At 49.1% G+C, this 19,153-nt stretch overlaps 1 protein-coding gene across 6 annotated transcripts; it reads left to right on the top strand.

Moving 5' to 3' along the window:
* The first annotated feature begins 3,532 nt into the window (after positions 1 to 3,532).
* Positions 3,533 to 18,484, top strand: PPRC1 (PPARG related coactivator 1). 6 transcript variants are annotated; one of them, XM_059169102.1, is made up of 14 exons: positions 3,534 to 3,716; positions 7,471 to 7,659; positions 8,227 to 8,373; positions 8,499 to 8,600; positions 8,715 to 11,619; positions 11,923 to 11,976; positions 12,812 to 12,869; positions 13,849 to 13,919; positions 15,125 to 15,848; positions 16,825 to 16,971; positions 17,079 to 17,145; positions 17,264 to 17,385; positions 17,635 to 17,786; positions 18,086 to 18,484. In XM_059169102.1, the coding sequence occupies exons 1-14, from the start codon at positions 3,582 to 3,584 to the stop codon at positions 18,187 to 18,189; spliced, it is 4,977 nt and encodes a 1,658-aa protein (XP_059025085.1). In that variant the 5' UTR covers positions 3,534 to 3,581; the 3' UTR covers positions 18,190 to 18,484. The 6 variants fall into 6 exon arrangements, with proteins under 6 accessions (XP_059025086.1, XP_059025085.1, XP_059025084.1 ...); XM_059169101.1 differs by having other exon boundaries at positions 3,534 to 3,734; positions 8,499 to 8,591; positions 18,086 to 18,340; XM_059169100.1 differs by having other exon boundaries at positions 3,534 to 3,734; positions 13,852 to 13,919; positions 18,086 to 18,340.
* The last annotated feature ends 669 nt before the right edge of the window (positions 18,485 to 19,153 follow it).

Genomic DNA, 19,153 nt, shown 5'->3' with positions numbered 1-19,153 from the left:
AACAACAAAAAATTATTTTCTCATTGCTTTAGAGGCTGGAAGTTCAAGATCAAGGTACTCGCAGGGCTGGTTTCTGGTGAGACCTCTTTCCCTGGCTTGCAGGTCTCTCTTTCTCTTCTGACACCAGTCCTATTGGATTAGGCTCCTATCTTTATGATGTCATTAAATTTAATTACCTCCATAAAAGCTGTATCTCCAAATACACTCATATTGGGGGTGGAGCCCTTAACCATATAAATTTTGCCTGGATGAGGAGGAGGGTTACAATTCAGTCCCTAACAGGGGTCCTTTCCTTCCATGAATTTTTTTTGTGTGTGTGTGAGAATGTATGTTGATATAACCTTCCTAAAGAGCAGTTTGACATTATCCGCTGAAATTTCAATTGTATACCTCCTTTAACTCAGCAATCTCTTTGGAAGGAAACTATTCCATAGACAGAATGTACAAATGGGTAAATATACATATACACATGTACAAGAATGTTCACTGTAACTTAATCTGTAATAGTGAAAAATTTGAAATAACTTAAATATAATTTAAATAATAGTATAGTCATATAATGGAACTGGTACTCACTAAGGTATTAATAAATAAGATCTCAGTAAAGACTAGTATATTGTTACTAGGATATTATTAGTATATTGAAAAAAAGCAAGTTATAGAATCATATATATGGAATGGACACTTTTTTCTTGGTATAGACTTTTCTTTTAAGATTTTATTTATTTATTTGACAGAAATCACAAGTAGGCAGAGAGGCAGGCAGAGAGAGGGGGGGGGAAGCAAGCTCCCTGCTGAGCAGAGAGCCTGATGTGGGGCTCCATCCCAGTACCCTGGGATCATGACCCAAGCTGAAGGCAGAGGCTTTAACCCACTGAGTTACCCAGGCACCCTGATAAACACTTTTTAAAAAAGATTATTTATTTATTTGTCAGAGAGAGAGAGGGCACGCACAAATGGGAAACAACAAGTAGAGGGAGAAGCAGGCTCCCTGCTGAGCAAGGAGCCCCATGCAGGACTCAATCCCAGGACCTGGGATCATGACCTGAGCTGAAGGCAGGAACTTAAGTGACTGAGCCACCCAAGCCATCCTGATTTTTTTTATTTTTTATTTTTTTAAAGATTTTATTTATTTATCGGGGGGGGGGAGAGCGAACACAGGCAGACAGAATGGCAGGCAGAGTCAGAGGGAGAAGCAGGCTCCCTGCTGAGCAAGGAGCCCGATGTGGCACTGGATCCCAGGTCGCTGGGATCATGACCTGAGCCGAAGGCAGCTGCCCAACCAACTGAGCCACCCAGGCATCCCTTATTTTTTATTTTTAATTAATATTTACATCCAATGCAGAACTCAAACTTTCCCTATATATTTTTACATGCATACAACAAGTGTGGATGAAAACACACCAGAAGCAACAAGGATTGAATTTATGGGTAGAACTGGAATTTGCAGGCCAAGAACATTTTCTATATAATTTGCAGGCCAAGAACATTTTCTATATTTGCACCACATATACATATACATATATGTGTGTATATATATATATATATATATATATATATATGCATAGTATTGTGCTATTTGGTTTTTGTATTTATATTTTATTATATATATAATATGCAATATTATGTATATATATTATGGTTTGGGGCTATTTGATTTTTTTTCACATTTATTTATTTGAGAGCGAGAGCAACAGCAACAGCACGGGGGAAGTGGAGGGGTTCAGAGAAGGGGAGAGAGAAACTTAAGCAGACTCTACCCTGAGTGCCAGCGCAACTGGGGCTAGATCTCCAGATCCTGAGATCATGACCTGAGCTGAAACCAAAAAAGTCAGATGCTTAACGGACTGCACCACCCTCTTCAGCATCATTGAAAAGATTTTTAAACTTTTTTTTTTTAATAGAAAGATTTATTTATTTATTTATTTATTTGGCAGACGGACAGCAAGTAGGCAGAGAGGCAGGCAGAGAGAGAGGAGAAAGCAGGCTCCCGGCTGAGCAGACAGCCCAGATGTGGGACTTGATCCCAGGACCCTGGGATCATGACCTTTAACCTACTGAGCCACCCAGGCACCCCAACTTTTTTTTTTTTTTAAGATTTTATTTATTTATTTGAGAGAGAGACAGAGAGAACGAGAAGAGAGAGGTCAGCTGGAGAAGCAGACTCCTTGCTGAGCAGGTAGCCTGATGCAGGACTCCATCCCAGGACTCCAGGATCATGACCAGAGCCAAAGGCAGTCATTTAACCAACTAAGCCATCCAGGTGCCCTAGAAAACTTTTTTAAAAATGAGGAAACAGTAAGAATGAGCTTCTAAAAGGCAAATGAGGGGCGCCTGGGTGGCTCAGTGGATTAAGCCGCTGCCTTCGGCTCAGGTCATGATCTCAGGGTCCTGGGATCGAGTCCCGCATCGGGCTCTCTGCTCAGTGGGGAGCCTGCTTCCTCCTCTCTCTGTCTGCCTCTCTGCCTACTTGTGATCTCTCTCTGTCAAATAAATAAATAAAATCTTTAAAAAAAAAAATAAAAGGCAAATGAATGACTAGCAGTGATAGTGATGGACTGTGGAAATATAGCGAGGGATCATGATTGGTTGGGATAATCAGAAAGTTTTCCTGGATAAAAGAGGGCATGAAAGATATTTCCAAGTTCGAATATTCCAAACAGAAAAACAAACGCAGGAGAACACCAATTGTCTTTGTAGGACAGCAAGATACTGTGCAGCAGCAGGAAATACCTTTGGTAATGAGGTGTCAGTGTAGGTTTCTGAGTAGCCCAGAGAGACCCCAAGAATATATTTTAAGATTAAGCTCTACAAACTTCCATTTATAAGATAACTTAGTAGTAGATAGGTAATGTGCAACATTACATAGCTAATACTGCTGTATAATATATAGGAAAGTTGTTAAAGAGTAAATCTCATCACAAGGAGAAAAAATTTTTTACTTATGTGAGATGGGTTAGGTGAACCTATCTATGGTGCTAATTTTTGCAAATCAATCATGTTATATGCCTTAAACTTACACGGTGGTGTATATTAAATATTTCCTAATGAAACTAGAAATAAAGGAAGATTGAACTACAACAACAACAAAAGATTAAAGAAGCGGTAGTGGCGCAGAAAGAGATTAGGTGAAAGTTAGCTCCTGGGGTGAGGGTGCCCACTAGGAGGTGCTGATTCAAAGCATAGGTGCACTTGGGCTACGTCGTAAAAGGAAAGTACCGCACGATAGAATGTCAGATAAAAAGGGCGTTTGGACAGTTAGACAAATTAGGAAAATAAAGAGATGTGTAAATACTAACGCTCCCTTTATTACCGCACGCTCCCCAACCCACAGAACACAAAACTGAGCATGACAATACTACTGTAGCACGTGCCACTGAGGTACCACTCAAAGCAACTACTATTCCCAGGGTCCCTTGCGAAGCCAGAGCCCTCTTCCCATGTGGGAGTGGGTCTCGCCGCAGGGCCTTTTGGGATCCGTAGTTTTGCAGTGTCTTCCGGGGATTGTAGTTCCCTTCCCACAATCTGCTGGGCGAGGCGGCGCCGGCGACCAGAGCTGCGCTGGGTGTTCAGGGGCCAAGATGGCGGCGCGCCGGGGACGGAGAGACGGAGTCGCGCCGTCTCTGAGTGGGGGCCCCGGACCTGACCCCGGCGGTGGAGTCCGCGGCAGCAGTTGGGGGAGTCGGAGCCAAACGCCGTATGGGACTATGGGCTCTGTGAGTGGCGGGGAGCAGGTGAGAGGCTGGCGGGCGGCCCGCGGCTGGCAGCAAAGCGGCGTGTGCCGGGCGGTGACACGTGGACGCCACAGGAAAGGGAGGAAGCGCTTGGGAGGCGATGCCGGCTGGCTGCGGGAGACCGGTTGGGCCGAACGGACCTGGGCTGTTTGCTGGAGGGACGCAGGCAGAGACGGGGGTCCCCACAGCCATTCCTTCGGAACGCCGGAGGGGCATAGCCGGGTGTTGGAAACATGGCCCGTTCTGGGGGTCAGAGATTGGGACTTGGAATCCAGGGTTAATACCTTTCTCTAAGGATGCCGAGTGGGGGTGCTCCCAGCACCGCGCTGCAGTGCCTTTTCGAAGCCACGTGGGGTGGGGGGAGCAATTTTCCCGGGAGAACTTGTCGACTTCCCCTCCCCCTCTAGGCGGCTCTGGCACCCACGTGGGTTGGGCTTCTGGTTGAGGGGGGGGTGGCCCGCGGGTCCACGTGGGGGCGGGGAGGGTATGTCCACGTGGCTCCCGCTCCAGGCTGCCGGGCATCTCGTATCGGCGTTGGAGCCGCACTGCTGGGAACTGGGTGTGTCTCAGCCGGTCCCGCCATCTCTGACCCGGCTGGGGGCCCCTGGCCGGGAAGGAAGGTAGGGGCTGGTAGAGTCAACTTTGCCCAAGGTCTTGGAGTAGTTTTTTTCTCCTGCATTGTCCACGGCCCCTCGATAGCGGACGGTGAAGGACCTTCCAGATGTGCGAGGAGTCAGTTCCCTGCGGATGGTGGAGTGTGTTGGGGAGGGCAGAAGGCTGAGGTTAAAGGGTTGTGGAGTAAGCTTGTGGTGGCTTCTGTCTGACCGGCTTGTGGTGGCTTGTGAGTCATGGGCACTGGCGTTTTGGTTGCCTGCGGACCTGGCTCATTCATGATTCAAGGTGCACGGGGAGTGTCAACGTATACATGGGACAAGTCTAAGTAAGGGAAAGAATCCTTTCTCCTTCCCTTTTTCCTTCAGCCTCTTTTTTGAGGAAGCAGCTAAGGCTTGCTTCTGTGAACTGACAGATATGAGGTGATCTGTATTTAAAGCTCTTTGGAATTTTGCTGGGGATGGGAAAAATTGGAAGCGATTTAAGAACTATTCAACACTAGTTGAACATTTATTGGATGGGGTTGGCTTCTTCTGTCAGATTCTGTTTCCTTGGTCTTCATTTCTCCATACTTAGAAAGTGTTATCTCACTCCTCAGCAGAGAGCTTCTTAAAAGTTGCCATCTAGAATGGTGGGCAGGACTTAGGCTGAACTGTTATCTCTTAAGCAATTAAGCGGAGTCCTTGAAAGCTTTTGGGTGTTTTGTTTAGCTTGGGTTTGGTTTTGGTTCTAGGTGGGAATTGGACTGCAGGCTACCAGGTAATGTTAGTTCCAGCAGACCAGTCCAGGCCCTTGCTTCCGAAGCCCTAGCTTGGGAGCTGCTCATCTTTTAGGGGAGAGGCAGGAAGGATCCATGGCCCAGCTGTAATCCAATTTAGGTGGTCATCAGGGGTTGGAGAGGGTCTCGTGGAGAGATTGTTTCTTCTCTCACTTCCCCCCTAAGAAAGGTGGATGTGTGGAACCTAGTCAGTCAACCAATATTTATTGAGATACTATGTTCAGACATAAGGGATCCTGGGGTGAACAACACATAGTCCCTGTTCTCTAGGCTCATATGGTTTTATTGGGATAGACAGATAATAAATGATGAGTGGGACAAAAGGAAAGTGCAACATATTTGGGCTTGTATAATAAGCAGGGTCTGGGAAAGGACATTTTAAGTTGAGACTTGAAGGCTGTGTGTTGTGGGGGAGGAAAGCTTTCATCAGAGGAAATAGTATAGGAAGGCCTTGAAGTGGGAGAGAACCTGGCTTATTGAAGAAATGGAGAGACCTGTGTGTCTGTTGCATGGAGAGAGAGGCACAGTGGTAAGCGAGAACACATACTGGAGCAGAGGGAAGACTGTAAGTCATATTAAGGAGTTTAAATGTAGTGCTAAGAGCAGTAAGATGCCATTGGAAGGGTTTAGGTAGAACCTTAAAAAGTGATCAGATGTGTTTTCTTAATAGTTTGTAGTTGGCTTTGAACCCTGTAGGGACAAGACTGCGTGTGAGAGAGCCAGTTGGGAGGTTGCTGAAGTAGGGATGCTGGTGGCTGGCTTTTAGCCTGGCTTTAGCTCCTAGATGATTTTGGTAGTCTGAGTGCTGTGCTCTTTGGGGCTTGAGGGATAGGTGATGTCAGGGGAAGAGAGGGGATATCTCTCACTGGGGCTCCGGTACCTGCCTAATGGAGGTGGTGAGTGGGTCCCAGAGCTGGGCATTGTTTTAAGATTCTGGCCTGGTGGCTGGGTCAGGTAGGTGGCAGGACAAGTTGAGATGGAGCGTCCTTGCTCATGCTGGAGTGTTTGCTGAGCTAGGTGCTATTCAGCTGCTGGTTGTAATTACAGGATTGTGAAGGCTTGGGAGGAATCAGTGCCTAAAACTCGCCACCTTTCACTTCCTCTCTGGAGCTGGCCTCCTAAAATGTATCCAGCCTTTCCTCTCTCTGGACATTGGACCTCAGCTTGGTTAGGAGGGTGGGTAGGGGGTTATAGTCACATCTGTTGCCTTCCTCCTCCCCCCTTGGAAGAGGTACAGAGTCACAGAAGGGGATGGGGAATTAGCTTGTCCTTGTTTGTTCCTGTTCTTTGGCTGTCATCATCTGTTTCCTATAGTGGAGATATCCCTGATTCTGGCCTCTGGCCTTGCCAGCCCCTTTCTAGCTACTTCTGGCCCTGCCCACGCCCACGCTCTTGACAGGCCTGGGCCGGTGGCTCCCTGCCTGTCAAGGCTGAAGATGTTGCTAGTTCTCAGGCAAGTAGTGGGGTGGGGCTTTTCTGTGCAGTGAATCAGCGAATCAGGTTTTCTCTTTTGTGCTTACATGGTTGAGGTGGGGAACTTTTCCTTTGGGACTACCACTGATAGGTTGAGTGGCACATTGTAGGGCCTTCAAAATTTAAAAAAAATGTGAATTAAGTGTGTATGTCAACTCTGTATAAGACACTGTGCCAGGCATCCTAGATCATCAGGAAGTAGAAGCACAGTTTAAACCCTTCCAAGTTCCAAGAAGGATATAGGTTAATATGGTACAAAAGGTTATTTTGCCCCAAAGGAACTTAGAATCCGGTTTTAGTAATGATGCAAAGAATATAATGATTGCTAGAAAAATGAGTGCTACAGAAACCTAATTGGATTGGGTATGAGGAGAGATTAGCATGGGTTGGGGAAGTCTGAGTTGTCTTGAACAAGGTTGAGTTTGAGCTAAGCAGAGGAGAAAGGCCTGAGTGGGACTTTAGGAAGGTAAGGTGGTTGGAGCTGAAATTGCCTCCTTGCTGACCACCTCTCCTTTGGTGTATCCCTCAGACTGTCTGCCTTTACCATTGCCAGCAGACAACTTTTCTGAACAATTTTGATCTTTCTCATGTTTTTACTCCCTAGTTTAATAATCTGTGGCTCCCAACTGTTTCTGGATGAAGTCCAAACTTTTTTCAGAAGGCCCTTGAACATTGCCGTCCTGACTGGTGTTTTGGCTCATGGGTTGAGTTGTACTTCTCTCTGCCCAGCAAGTCCAGAGGTTTGGTTGGCTTTGGTGGGGCTTCTGCTGAGTCTGAGGTGATTGGTGGAACTTCTGGTTTAGAGAGCCTGTCACATAGCTACCCCAGAGGTCCCATGCCTTGCAGGCCTTACGACCATCCTGTTTGCCCCAGGTGCTGCTGCACGAGGAGGGGGATGATTCTGGTTTTGTCAGTCTGTCTCGGCTTGGCCCCTGCCTGAGGGACAAGGACCTGGAGATGGAGGAGCTGATACTGCAGGATGAGACACTGCTGGGGACCATGCAGAGCTACATGGATGCCTCCCTCATCTCCCTCATCGAGGATTTTGGGAGCCTTGGGGAGGTGAGCTGGGGCTGGGCTTAAATTCTTCAGGTGGGAGCTTTGCATTTGAGGCTGTGGCTCAGTGGTTCTGTTTTCCCAGGATTTTGGTTCCTGGATACCCAAACCAAGTCCTTGAAGTGAGTTTTTTGTCTCTCAGTGAGAGTTGGGCTGTAGGATGCTAGACCATGTCCAATGCGAGGATGCCCTGGCAGGCTTGCACAATAGTCCAAGGCCTTTTCCCCTGTGTGGGCCCCCATCTTACATGTCCAGAGAGTTCCCAATTTGTTTTGAGTCCAATTCCAGCCTAGCCAAGGGTTGTCTGTTGAGCATCCACATCATCCCCGAGGGTGGAGGGAGTATATGAAACATAAGCCTAGCCTCAATTCTGACAGGCCTGTCTTGGCACTAGGAAGGTGGGAGATGGCAGTGAATGACATTGGAGTCCATGCTTTCTGGCATTCAGATCTCTCTGGGAAATTGAGCTGAACTCAGCCTGGGAGACTATTTCTCTTGGCATTCAGTCCTTTTCAGTGGCCAGTAGATCATTAGGGATGATGGTGGAACCTTCCTGTTGTCTTTCTGGAGCAGAGCAGGTTATCTCTGGAGGACCAGAATGAAGTGTCGCTGCTCACAGCTCTGACAGAAATTTTGGACAATGCAGATTCCGAGAACCTGTCTCCATTTGACAGCATTCCTGACTCAGAACTGCTTGTGTCACCTCGGGAGGGCTCCTCTGTGAGTGTGGGGCTGCCGTTGGGGGGTGGGATGGTGTTGGTTGCTGCAAAGTATAGAGCCACGACTGTGGACCCTCTCATATAGTTGTGAAGCACAAACTCTTTCGGGCTTTTCCTCCCTCTCAGCTACACAAGTTGCTCACCCTTTCCCGGACACCCCCGGAACGTGACCTCATCACCCCGGTTGACCCATTGGGGCCCAGCACAGGCAGTAGTAAAGTGAGTGGGGTAAGCCTGACCAAGGGAGCCTCAGAGACTCCCAGGAGGGAGGAATGTGTGGGGACAGGCCTAGAAAAATGTATCCCCAGAGGAAACTTCTGCAGCTTCTCCTCTTTCCTACAGGTTGAGATGTCTCTCTCAGATCCTCCTTGGGACTTCTCTCCACCTTCCTTCTTAGAGACCTCATCCCCTAAGCTTCCTAGCTGGAGACCCCCAAGATCAAGAGCCCGCCGGGGCCAGTCCCCTCCTCCCCAGCAGCGTAGTGATGGGGAAGAAGAGGAGGAGGTGGCCAGCTTCAGTGGCCAGTTGCTTGCTGGGGAGCTCGACAACTCTGTGAGCAGTATCCCAGACTTCCCTATGCACCTGGCCTGCCCCGAGGAGGAAGATAAAACTGCAGCAGCAGAGATGGCAGTGCAGACAGCTGGTGATGAGAGTATCTCCTCCTTGAGTGAGCTGGTGCGGGCCATGCATCCATACTGCCTGCCCAGCCTCACTCAGCTGACATCACTCGAGGATGAGCTTCAGGAGCAGCCGGATGATTTGACACTGCCTGAGGACTGTGTGGTGCTAGAGATTGTGGGCCAGGCAGCCACAGCTGGTAATGACCTGGAGATTCCAGTTGTGGTACGGCAGATCCCTGCTGGGCCTCAGCCTGTGCTCCTGGATGACTCGCTAGAGGCCAGTCCAGCTTTGAAGCTGCTCATGCCTACGCTAGAGTCGGAGACAGAGGCTCCTGTGCTCAAGGAAGACCTCTGCCCTGATAAAGAGGGGTTGTCAGTGGACTCAGAGGAAAAACTGGAGTCAGTCTGCTTGTTGGACCCCAGGGAGGTCATGGAGCCAGTGATGCCCCAGGGACCTCAGAACCCACCAGCCAACACAATGCTGAGCTCCCAGAGAGCTCGAAAGGGCAGGAAGAAGAAGAGCAAAGAGCAGCCAGCAGCCTGTGCAGAAGGCTATGCCAGGAGACTGAGGTCAGCTTCTCGTGGGCAGTCTACCATGGCTACAGAGGTGACCTCTCAGGCAGGAAACTTGCCTCAGGAGGAACTTCAAAGAGAGGTTGGGCCTCCTCGTAGTAGAGGGAAGCCCCGGGCTTGGGCTCGGGCCTGGGCAGCTGCCTTGGAGAAACCTAGCTCTGGGAACTTGGAGAGTAGTGCTGGGCAAGCTAGTCCTGACAAAGAAGATGCTCTAGACCTTTACTCCAATCTGGTTGACAGCATCCAAGCCAACCTTGTTCCAACCCATGTCTCTGCTCGAACAGACCCCATGCCACTTGACTCTGTTGAAACCAATCCCACTGAAGTTAATCCTGTTCTAGCTGATCCTGTACCTGTTGATCCTGCATTGGGTGACCATGATTCAGCAAACTCAGAGCTGGTGGACCCTCTTCCAGCTGACCCAGTGCTGATTGACCCAGTCTTGGCTGACTCAGCAGAAATTGACTCTACAGTGGTTGTTCCCATCTCAGATGACTTGCCACCAGGTGACCCTGTCCCAGTGAGCTCAGCACCAGTTGACTCTGTTCCCAGTGACCTGGGTCCAGTTGATTCTGTGCTAGTTAAATCTAGGCCTTCTGATCCCAGACGTGGTGCCATGTCATCTGTCCAGGGGAGTCCGGCTCCCCAGATCCTTCCAGAGTCAGAGTCCTTGGACTCTCTAAAGGCCATCATCCCTGAAGTCCAGGAGGTTGTGGGTCCTCTGAAGGTAGAAGGTGGTAACAATGCTACAACCCAGGAAGCCAGACCTCGGCCTCTTAGCCTATCAGAGTACCGGCGACGAAGGCAGCAGCGCCAAGCAGAGGCAGAAGAGAGAAATCCCCAGCCCCCAGCTGGGAAGTGGCCCAGTCTCCCAGAGACTCCCACAGGACTAGCAGACATCCCTTGTCTTGTCATCCCACCAGCCCCATCCAAGAAGACAGGTCTGCAGAGAAGCCCTGAGGTTTCTCCTGAGGCTTGCTCTGTGCCTGTGGGTCCCAGTCCTTCTTCTCCTAGTCCTGAACCACCTGCAAGCAAAGCTATGGCCTCAACTCCCACAGAGCAGCTGCCATCCCAAGAGCTGCCACTACCAGCAAGACCCCCACCTCCTCCTGTGCAGCCCATGCCTCCCACAATGCCCTCTGCTTTGTCTTTCCCCCCAGGTGGGCTAGGCATGACCCCCATGCTGCCCCTTCCTACAAGCAGGCAAGGGATGCCCAGTCTGCCCCCACCACCCTTGCAGCCTCCCAGTCTTCCAGTGTCTATGGGCCCAGTACCACGTGATCCCTATACTCACTATGCTCCTGTACCACCCTGGCCTTGTTATCCCCCTGTGTCCCCTTCTGGCTATCCTTGTCTGCCCCCTCCACCAACAGTGCCCCTAGTGTCTGGTACTCCTGGCACCTATGCTGTGCCCCCCACTTGCAATGTGCCTTGGGTACCCCCTCCAGCCCCAATCCCACCTTATAGCTCTAGCTGTGCCTATGGGCCCTTGGGATGGGGCCCAGGGCTGCAACACCCTCTATTCTGGCCTACTGTGCCACCACCTCCTTTGCCTCTAGCATCTGTTGGGAGAGCTGCTCCTCCACCCAAGGTGGAGCCCAGTGGCATTCCAGCTGGCCCTTCTGAAAGTGTACTTCCTGGGCCAGTGGCTCCTCCCCTCAGTCTTAGGTCAGCTAGCCAGGGAGCTCCACAGGTGGAGCCCACCAAGGTGGAGGTCAAATCAGTGCCTGCGTCTCCCCATCTGAAACATAAGGTGTCCTCCCCAGTACAAAGCCCCCAGATCAAGGCTCCACCATGTCTGTCTGCTGAGAGTGTGGCTGTTGAGGAGCCTGTATCAGAGAGGCTAAATCCTGAGACCCAGGAGACCAGGCTCAGAGAGAAGCCCCCCTCTCCTGTTGCCAAGGCTGTTCCCACACCCACACCAACATCAAAGCAGAGCACTGTAACTAAGCTGCCTGCTGTCCACCCAGCCCGTCTAAGGAAGCTCTCGTTCTTGCCTACCCCACGAACTCAAGGCCCTGAGGACGTGGTACAGGCTTTCATCAGTGAGATTGGTAAGTGCTGCACAGTTTGTTGATGTGAGTGAAGGGCATGGGGGTTAGATGGTGAGCATACTCTAGAACGGGACAGACCACCTTAATGGGGCTGGGCTTTGTGGATTTATTTGGAGGATCGTTTGTTTTGTTTGGAGTATTCTCCAGAGCTCTGGATTGGTTTGGTTCCTCCCTGTTTTCTGTTGCTGTCTTTGTTTCCTTAGTATAGTGGACAGGGGGAACATAAAGGGAGAAGTGAGGTGATTGGGGAATTCTAGGACCTGGGTACTTCCATTTCCAATCCTGTGTTCTGTGCTTCCACAGGAATTGAGGCATCGGACCTGTCCAGTCTACTGGAGCAGTTCGAGAAATCTGAAGGTGAGGAGCCTGGGTAGCTATGCTGAACCCTTTCTGTTGCTATTTTCTTTGGGTCCAGCCCTGTAGTTAACTTAGATGTAAGGAAGGGAGTAGTGGAGGGGCCGTCTCAAAGAATTAATCTCTTTCTGATAGGAGTGGGGAGATAAGGTTCACTGCAGTGCAACCTAAGCCAGGGAGAGGGTGGTGGTACAGCCTGGCAAGAACTATCAAGAGTGAATGGATGTGGCGATCCACGAGGGTCAGGTTGGTTGGGGACATTTTATAGAGGATAGTAGCTCTCAAGCTGGGCCTTGAAAGGCAGGATGTGTGTGTGTGGGAATAAAGGCCAAGGTATAGGAAGGATGGTGTGTGGTGTGTTTGGAAGGCAAGGGATAGCTCAGCTTTCTCAGTACAAAGCAGGGCCCTAGGTACTGTGAGGGTATTGTGTCCTGTTCTCAAGGAGCTTATGGTCTGATTGGGGAGGAAAAAACAGAAAAGACTCCTGAATCAGTAACAAATATCTATATAGTACAAGGAAAAATATAAAATATGATAAGTGTAGGGCAAATAGACCACAAGTCCAGGAAGTTAGGTTACATAGAAACTTACATGCTAGGCTTAGAAGTTTGGGCTCTGTCTCAGATTCAGTGAGTAATTAACAGATGTCTCTGAGCAGAGACGTGATTAAAAACAGTATTGGCGTGCCTACTAGAAAACAGTGGATCTCTGGGGGAGAGCCCAGTGAAATTTGTAGGTAAAGTGGATTTTCCTTCTTTGGGCCTCAAAGCAAGCCCTTTTGCACCTTCTCAGTCTGGAACATTTGGTTGGCCTTTTAACTAATTTGGTTTCTTTGCAGCCAAAAAGGAATGCCCTCCCCCAGCTCCTGCTGACAGCCTGGCTATAGGAAACTCAGGGTGAGTATGGAGACATACAAGTGAGTTACCCTCCAGTTGTTGGTCAGCAGCTGGCTGGCGCTGCTGTCATCTGGATGCCTGTGTTGCAGGGACTTTCAGTTAGCTTTAGAGTCTCTCCCTGTTACCCTGTGCCTCACTCAGCCCAGCACTATTGGACACTGTCTTGGATGGTGAGATAGGAGGATGTGTACCATCCTCTGCTGATGCCAGTCTGGGATTCCAAATGTCCTGGAGGTACTTTTTGTCTTCTGGCAAATTGTGCCTTTGGGGATTTCTTTCCTTTCTTTAACAAACTTTAAGCTTGCTCAACACTGGTGATGGTATAAGGTCAAGTGGGGAAGATGTTCATAGCTCTCCTGACTCCTTGAAGGATGCACCCTGGACATCCTTGTTCCCCAGTCTTCCAGCACTGAGAGGCCTTTTTTCATTTATCATGTTCATGCTACCCTATCCTGTTCTGCCAGGCACCCATCCACATTGATTTTGGGTTGTTTTGAGCTAGGTAGGCAAGGTTCCTGGCTTAAAGGAAATGGGGGCTATTCAAGGTCATAGCCAGCCTGCCTCCTAGAATTGAACAGAGCGGAGTTGAGACCCAGTCCACATTTCGGTTACTAAGAGCCTGTTGTGCTGGAGGAGAGTAATAGGGGCAGTTTTTGTATCCCCTTCTTCTTCTTCTTCTTTTTTTTTTTTTTTTAAGATTTTATTCATTTATTTGACAGAGATCACAAGTAGGCAGAGAGAGAGAGGGGAGGAAGAAGGCTCTCTGCTGAGCAGAGAGCTTGATGCGGGGCTCAATCCCAGGACCCTGAGGTCATGATCTGAGCCGAAGGCAGAGGCCTCAACCCACTGAGCCACCCAGGCACCCCTTGTATCCCCTTCTTCTCTGCATACACCCCTCTCCCATTCCTTTGTAAGGAAAACAGATATGCAAGATGTTGAGGAGGCAATGAACCAGGCTTTCCCTTTTCCCCCCTGCCAGCAGCGTTGACACTCCCCAGGAGAAGAGGCCCCTAGACCGGTTACAAGCCCCAGAACTGGCCAACGTGGCAGGTGGGTTCAGAGCTGGGAACTCTGCCTTTGATTAGTATGCAGCAAATGTTTATAGAGCCTGCCCTGCACCAGGTGTGTGTAGATGTTGGGAATACAGAGCTCTTGATCTTCATCGTTGAGGTTCTCAGAGTCCAGGGAGCAGATGTATAAGCCAATGATCAGAGAGATTGTATGTTAAAGATGTTAAAGGAGACTTTGTGGTTCATTTATTTATTTTTTAAATTTTATTTATTTATTTGACAGAGATCACAAATAGGCAGAGAGGCAGGCAGAGAGAGAGGAGGAAGCAGGCTCTCCGCCGAGCAGAGAGCCCGATGCAGGGCTTGATCCCAGGACTCCGGGATCATGACCTGAGCCGAAGGCAGAGGTTTTAACCCACTGAGCCACCCAGGCGCCCCTGCCTTTGTGGTTTATTGTGGGGTCTGAGATGGGACAGTCAGGGGAGGGTTATATATAGAAGGTGTAATCCTTGAAGCAGAGGTTTGAGAAAATCAATCAGATAGATTGATTGGTAATGAGATAGATTACCAATCAGATAGATTTAGGGGATGAGGCATTCTAGGGAGATGGAGCAGCTGGAGTGAATGGAAGAAACAAAACCAGTCTGGTACGTTTGGGGGAGTTGTTTGGTTTGGCTAGAATATAGTGGCTGATGGGAATGGTGGGTAGAACTTAAGCAAGAGATGAAGCTAAGTGGTAAGTAGGAGCTCAGATTATGGGAACTTTGAATGCCATGTTGTTTGGACTTTATCTTATGTATTTAGGAAGCAGTTGATTTTGGGGTGCTCCCTCTAGTGGGAATGTAGAAGACAGGATAGATGGGTGTGAAGCCTGAGGTAGGAGATTATTGGAAGATGATTATATGAATCCAGGCAAGATGCAGCCCTGAAATCAGGTAGTGCTGGGGGGAGGGCTGGGTCTAAGAATGGAGAGGTGGACCAGGCAGGAGCTGGTCATAGCTAGGTTTGGGCAGTGAGAGGTTGAGGGGTTCAGGAGGACACTAGCTGGCTGGGTTTCTGTTGCTTTGTCCCCAAGATAGGGAACTTGGGGGAAGGAGTAGTTGGAACAGTGGGAGAAGTTGGGCTGTTGACTATTGTCGGTTTCTTTGTGACATGAGGTGGGGGTCTGTGGAGCCTATGTACACAGTGTTTAGAAGTGTAGAATTGGATCTCATCCTGCTATCTCCATCCTCCCTCCCCTCACAGGGCTCACCCCACCAGCTACCCCTCCCCACCAATTATGGAAGCCCCTGGCTGCTGTCTCACTGCTGGCCAAAGCCAGATCTCCTAAGTCTACCGCCCAGGAGGGAACCCTGAAGCCTGAAGGAGTTACAGAGGTCAAACATCCAGCTGCAGCCCGCCTCCAAGAAGGGGTCCATGGCCCTAGTCCAGTCCATGTGGGCTCTGGGGACCATGATTATTGTGTCCGGAGCAGGACTCCCCCCAAAAAGATGCCTGCCTTAGTCATTCCAGAGGTGGGCTCCCGATGGAACGTCAAACGCCATCAGGACATCACCATCAAACCTGTCTTGTCTCTGGGCCCAGTCATCCCCCTCCCCCCACACACAGCTGCCTCACAGGAGCCACTTGATCACAGGACTAGCAGTGAGCAGGCACATCCCCCAGCTCCTTGCCTCGCCCCATCTGCCTTGCTGTCCCCTGAGGCCTCGCCTTGCCGGAATGACATGAACACTAGGACTCCCCCTGAGCCCTCAGCCAAGAAGCGGTCAGTGCGCTGTTACCGAAAAGCCTGCAGGTCAGCCAGCCCCCAAAGCCGGGGCTGGCAGGGCTGTCGGGGCCGCAGCAGCCGTTCTGTCAGCTCTGGGTCCAACCGGACCAGCGAAGCATCTTCCTCTTCATCTTCATCGTCGTCTTCCTCATCCCGGTCCCGGTCCAGGTCCCTCTCCCCCCCACACAAGAGGTGGCGAAGGTGAGCTCTGATGGCCTCTTAGGTCCTTTTCACGTAAGAAGTCCCATGTCCTCTCCTCCAGTTTACTTTGAAAGCTTTTGCACATTGAGTTTGATACTTTCAGACTCTAAGGCTTCCACTTCTGTCCTTGGCTTTTGTCTTCTCCCCCTTTCTTGAATTATTGAAGGAGGCAAGCTGTGAGAAGATAGCTTCTATCCCCTGTTTGAGTTTGGGGTATCCCTGAGGTCTCCTGCTTCTTTGAGCCCTGCCTTGGGGAGACCATTAGTTTTGGATCTTGCCGGTGTTTAATCTGTCACATACTATATCAGTTCTCACTTCTACTCTTTTCTTGGTGGGCTGTCGGAAGGTGGGATGGTGGGTTGTTGATGGCAGTTCTAATCATCCGTTGAGGAGAGTGTCGGGACAATTCCTTTGTTATTGTGGCCTCATATATTTTCGGGCAGTACCTTTTTCTCAGTAACAGACCCAAATTTTCCTGCTTAATGCGTGAAGAATTCTTGGTTTTGGAACCAGAATGACCTCTTGAGAAATGATCTCTATTACAGGTCTAACAAGTCACCTCCCTTTTATGCCATGGTCACAGTACTGCTGTGAGACATGTTAGGGGAGCAGGAACCTAGAGACCTAGGCCTGGCACCCCCAACTAGTTGTAAGACCTAGGGCACAGCCCTTTATCTCTGAGTCTCCATTTATTTTTCTTCTTACCGACTTGTTAAATATTTTTTAAATTGCATGATTGAAAATAACTATGATCTATGATTTGTGCCAAAACACTCTAAAACATTCCAGATACATCTAAAGTTCATGAGGGCCTCAATTTTGTTGTCTGTGGAGTTCTTCTAGGCATCTTTTGCTCTGCTTTGTTTTTGAGCCTGAGCTTCCTGACAGGGAGGCAAGGCTGGGACCGAGGTAAGGTAAGTAAATAGAATATTTCTGCACCGTTCCCAGCATTCCTGCCTGCCTCTTTATCCTCCAGATCCAGTTGCAGTTCCTCTGGACGTTCCCGAAGATGCTCTTCTTCCTCCTCCTCTTCATCTTCCTCCTCCTCTTCATCTTCCTCATCCAGTTCCAGAAGCCGGTCCCGCTCCCCATCACCCCGACGGAGAAGTGATAGGAGGCGGCGGTGAGTATGTGATTGTGGAGTCTGTGCATCTGGGATGCAAGTGCCTGAGAGTTCTGAGACTTGAGGTATCTTATGTCTGGGGATCTGATGGCTCCTTCTCATGTCAGGTATGGCTCTTACCGTTCACATGACCATTACCAAAGGCAGAGAGTGCTGCAGAAGGAGCGTGCAATAGTGAGTAGAGGAATAGGTCTTGGGAGAATAGGGCTTGCCCCTGGACCATGAGCTTTGAGTGTCTCCTACACTGGTAGCTCTGGGTCATGATGTATAAATTTTCCTTGTTCTAACATAGGAGGAGAGAAGAGTGGTCTTCATTGGGAAGATACCTGGCCGCATGACTAGGTCAGAACTGAAACAGAGGTTCTCTGTTTTTGGAGAGATTGAGGAGTGCACTATCCACTTCCGTGTCCAAGGGTAAGCTTGGGCCCTAAGGTCAGAATGTCCTTTCCTTCCCATTCATCTACCGTGATGCTTGTTGGTCTTTCCCCCTTGCTCTGGTGTGCTCGGCAATGTAGGATGATAGCTTCACTCCCACAATCAGAGGGTTGGCCATTGGGGAATAAGAAGAACCACCCCAGTCCCTCTCTCTACCCTGGGAAGTACCTGTTTTCCATGGCATGTGCCCAGATAGCCATCCTAGCCTTGCCTCATCTTCCTCACCAGTGACAACTATGGCTTCGTCACTTACCGCTATGCTGAGGAGGCATTTGCAGCCATTGAGAGTGGCCACAAGCTGAGGCAGGCAGATGAACAACCCTTTGATCTCTGCTTTGGGGGCCGCAGGCAGTTCTGCAAGAGAAGCTATTCAGATCTTGGTGAGTGGAAGAAATCCTTAAGCTTTGGTATACTTCATACTGTCCCCAGAAGGGTTCCCAGCCTTTTTGAGAATGGGCCTCCTTCATGGAGCTAACTTAATGCTGAATGTGACACACCAAGAACCTGGGGGTGGGATGAGAGGAGAAATGGGGGCTTTTTTGTTTTGTTTTGTTTTTTAATTAAAACCAGGGTGATAGTATTTCCATCCATTATTGGGGTGGGAGGAGGCTGGCTCTTTGAGGACCCTGTGGTAGGGAAGTGTTGTCAGAGACCTTGATGTCTGTCTCTATTTTTATAGACTCCAACCGGGAAGACTTTGACCCTGCTCCTGTAAAGAGCAAATTTGATTCTCTTGACTTTGACACATTGTTGAAACAGGCCCAGAAGAACCTCAGGAGGTAACCCTGGGCCCTTCTCCCCCTTCCCTTTTTCTTTGGAGGTGTCCAACCTCCTCCACCCCTCTCCCCCACTTTAGGGGAGAGAGCTGCTAGTGAGAAATGACTGTTTTATAAAGAAATGGAAAAAAGTGAAATAAAAAATGTGTTAAATAAGATTTTTTTAAAGGGTTATTCATTTTTTATAACAGGCATTGAAATAAGTTAACTTGCATTCCTATGTTCTGATGGGGCTGAGGGGTATCCCAGTGTTTGGAAGATCTAAGTTACTATGCAGACTAATAAACATGAACTAGAGAGAATTCCCAGGTGCTGTGTGCTTCTTTCAATGGTGCTAGTGCCAGACATACTCACTTTTCCAGTCTGAACACAATCAGGGACATGCTTATCTCCATTTAGTTCCTAGGACCTCTCTTTGGTCAGGTGCAAAATCCTGTTGGCCTTAAAACTTTGTTCCTTAGGATGTGTTGTCAGTGAAATCAGTTTTCTAGGGCAGTGCTTCTCAAGTTTAAAAGGAAGTTTGAATTACCTGGTGATCTTTTTAGAATGTAGATTCTGGCTTCTGGGGTGGGGCCTGAGATTCTGCCTTTCAACAAGGAGATGCTGATGCTGCAGTCCCAAGGAAGGGATTTTTACCACTAATGACCTAGAGGAAGCTCATACTTGTTCCAAATAAAGGTTTTCTAAACTGAGGCTTATGTATACATGTATGTACCATTTTAGCTTGAGCATGATGCTTGGCACACAATAGGTATTCAGAAGAATGCATATATGTGGATAAACACGGGTAAGAGGGAGATCTGTAGGAGTTTATCTAGAAGAGTGCCTATTTTGAGAAGAGCAAAGGAGAGGTATATCCCTCCAGAAAGTGGATCCTTACCTTTCCTGACAGGTATTAATGGGGAAGCAATCAACTGGTAGTGGGTAAAGGGATTGATGCCTGCTGATGTGTACTGAAATGTAATGGAACT

This window comes from Mustela lutreola, chromosome 4 (genome assembly GCF_030435805.1).
Source record: "Mustela lutreola isolate mMusLut2 chromosome 4, mMusLut2.pri, whole genome shotgun sequence".
Classification (NCBI taxonomy): domain Eukaryota; kingdom Metazoa; phylum Chordata; class Mammalia; order Carnivora; family Mustelidae; genus Mustela; species Mustela lutreola.
This window is presented reverse-complemented; position numbering and strand designations above follow the sequence as displayed.

What these genes read in the sequence shown, in the direction of transcription:
- PPRC1 (XM_059169099.1), top strand. Translation starts at nt 3,582, where the DNA reads ATGGCGGCGCGCCGGGGACGGAGAGACGGAGTCGCGCCGTCTCTGAGT. An exon ending in CTGTGAGTGGCGGGGAGCAG is followed by an intron (nt 3,735 to 7,470) that starts GTGAGAGGCTGG and finishes TGTTTGCCCCAG; the next exon opens with GTGCTGCTGCACGAGGAGGG. An exon ending in GCAGTTCGAGAAATCTGAAG is followed by an intron (nt 11,977 to 12,811) that starts GTGAGGAGCCTG and finishes GTTTCTTTGCAG; the next exon opens with CCAAAAAGGAATGCCCTCCC.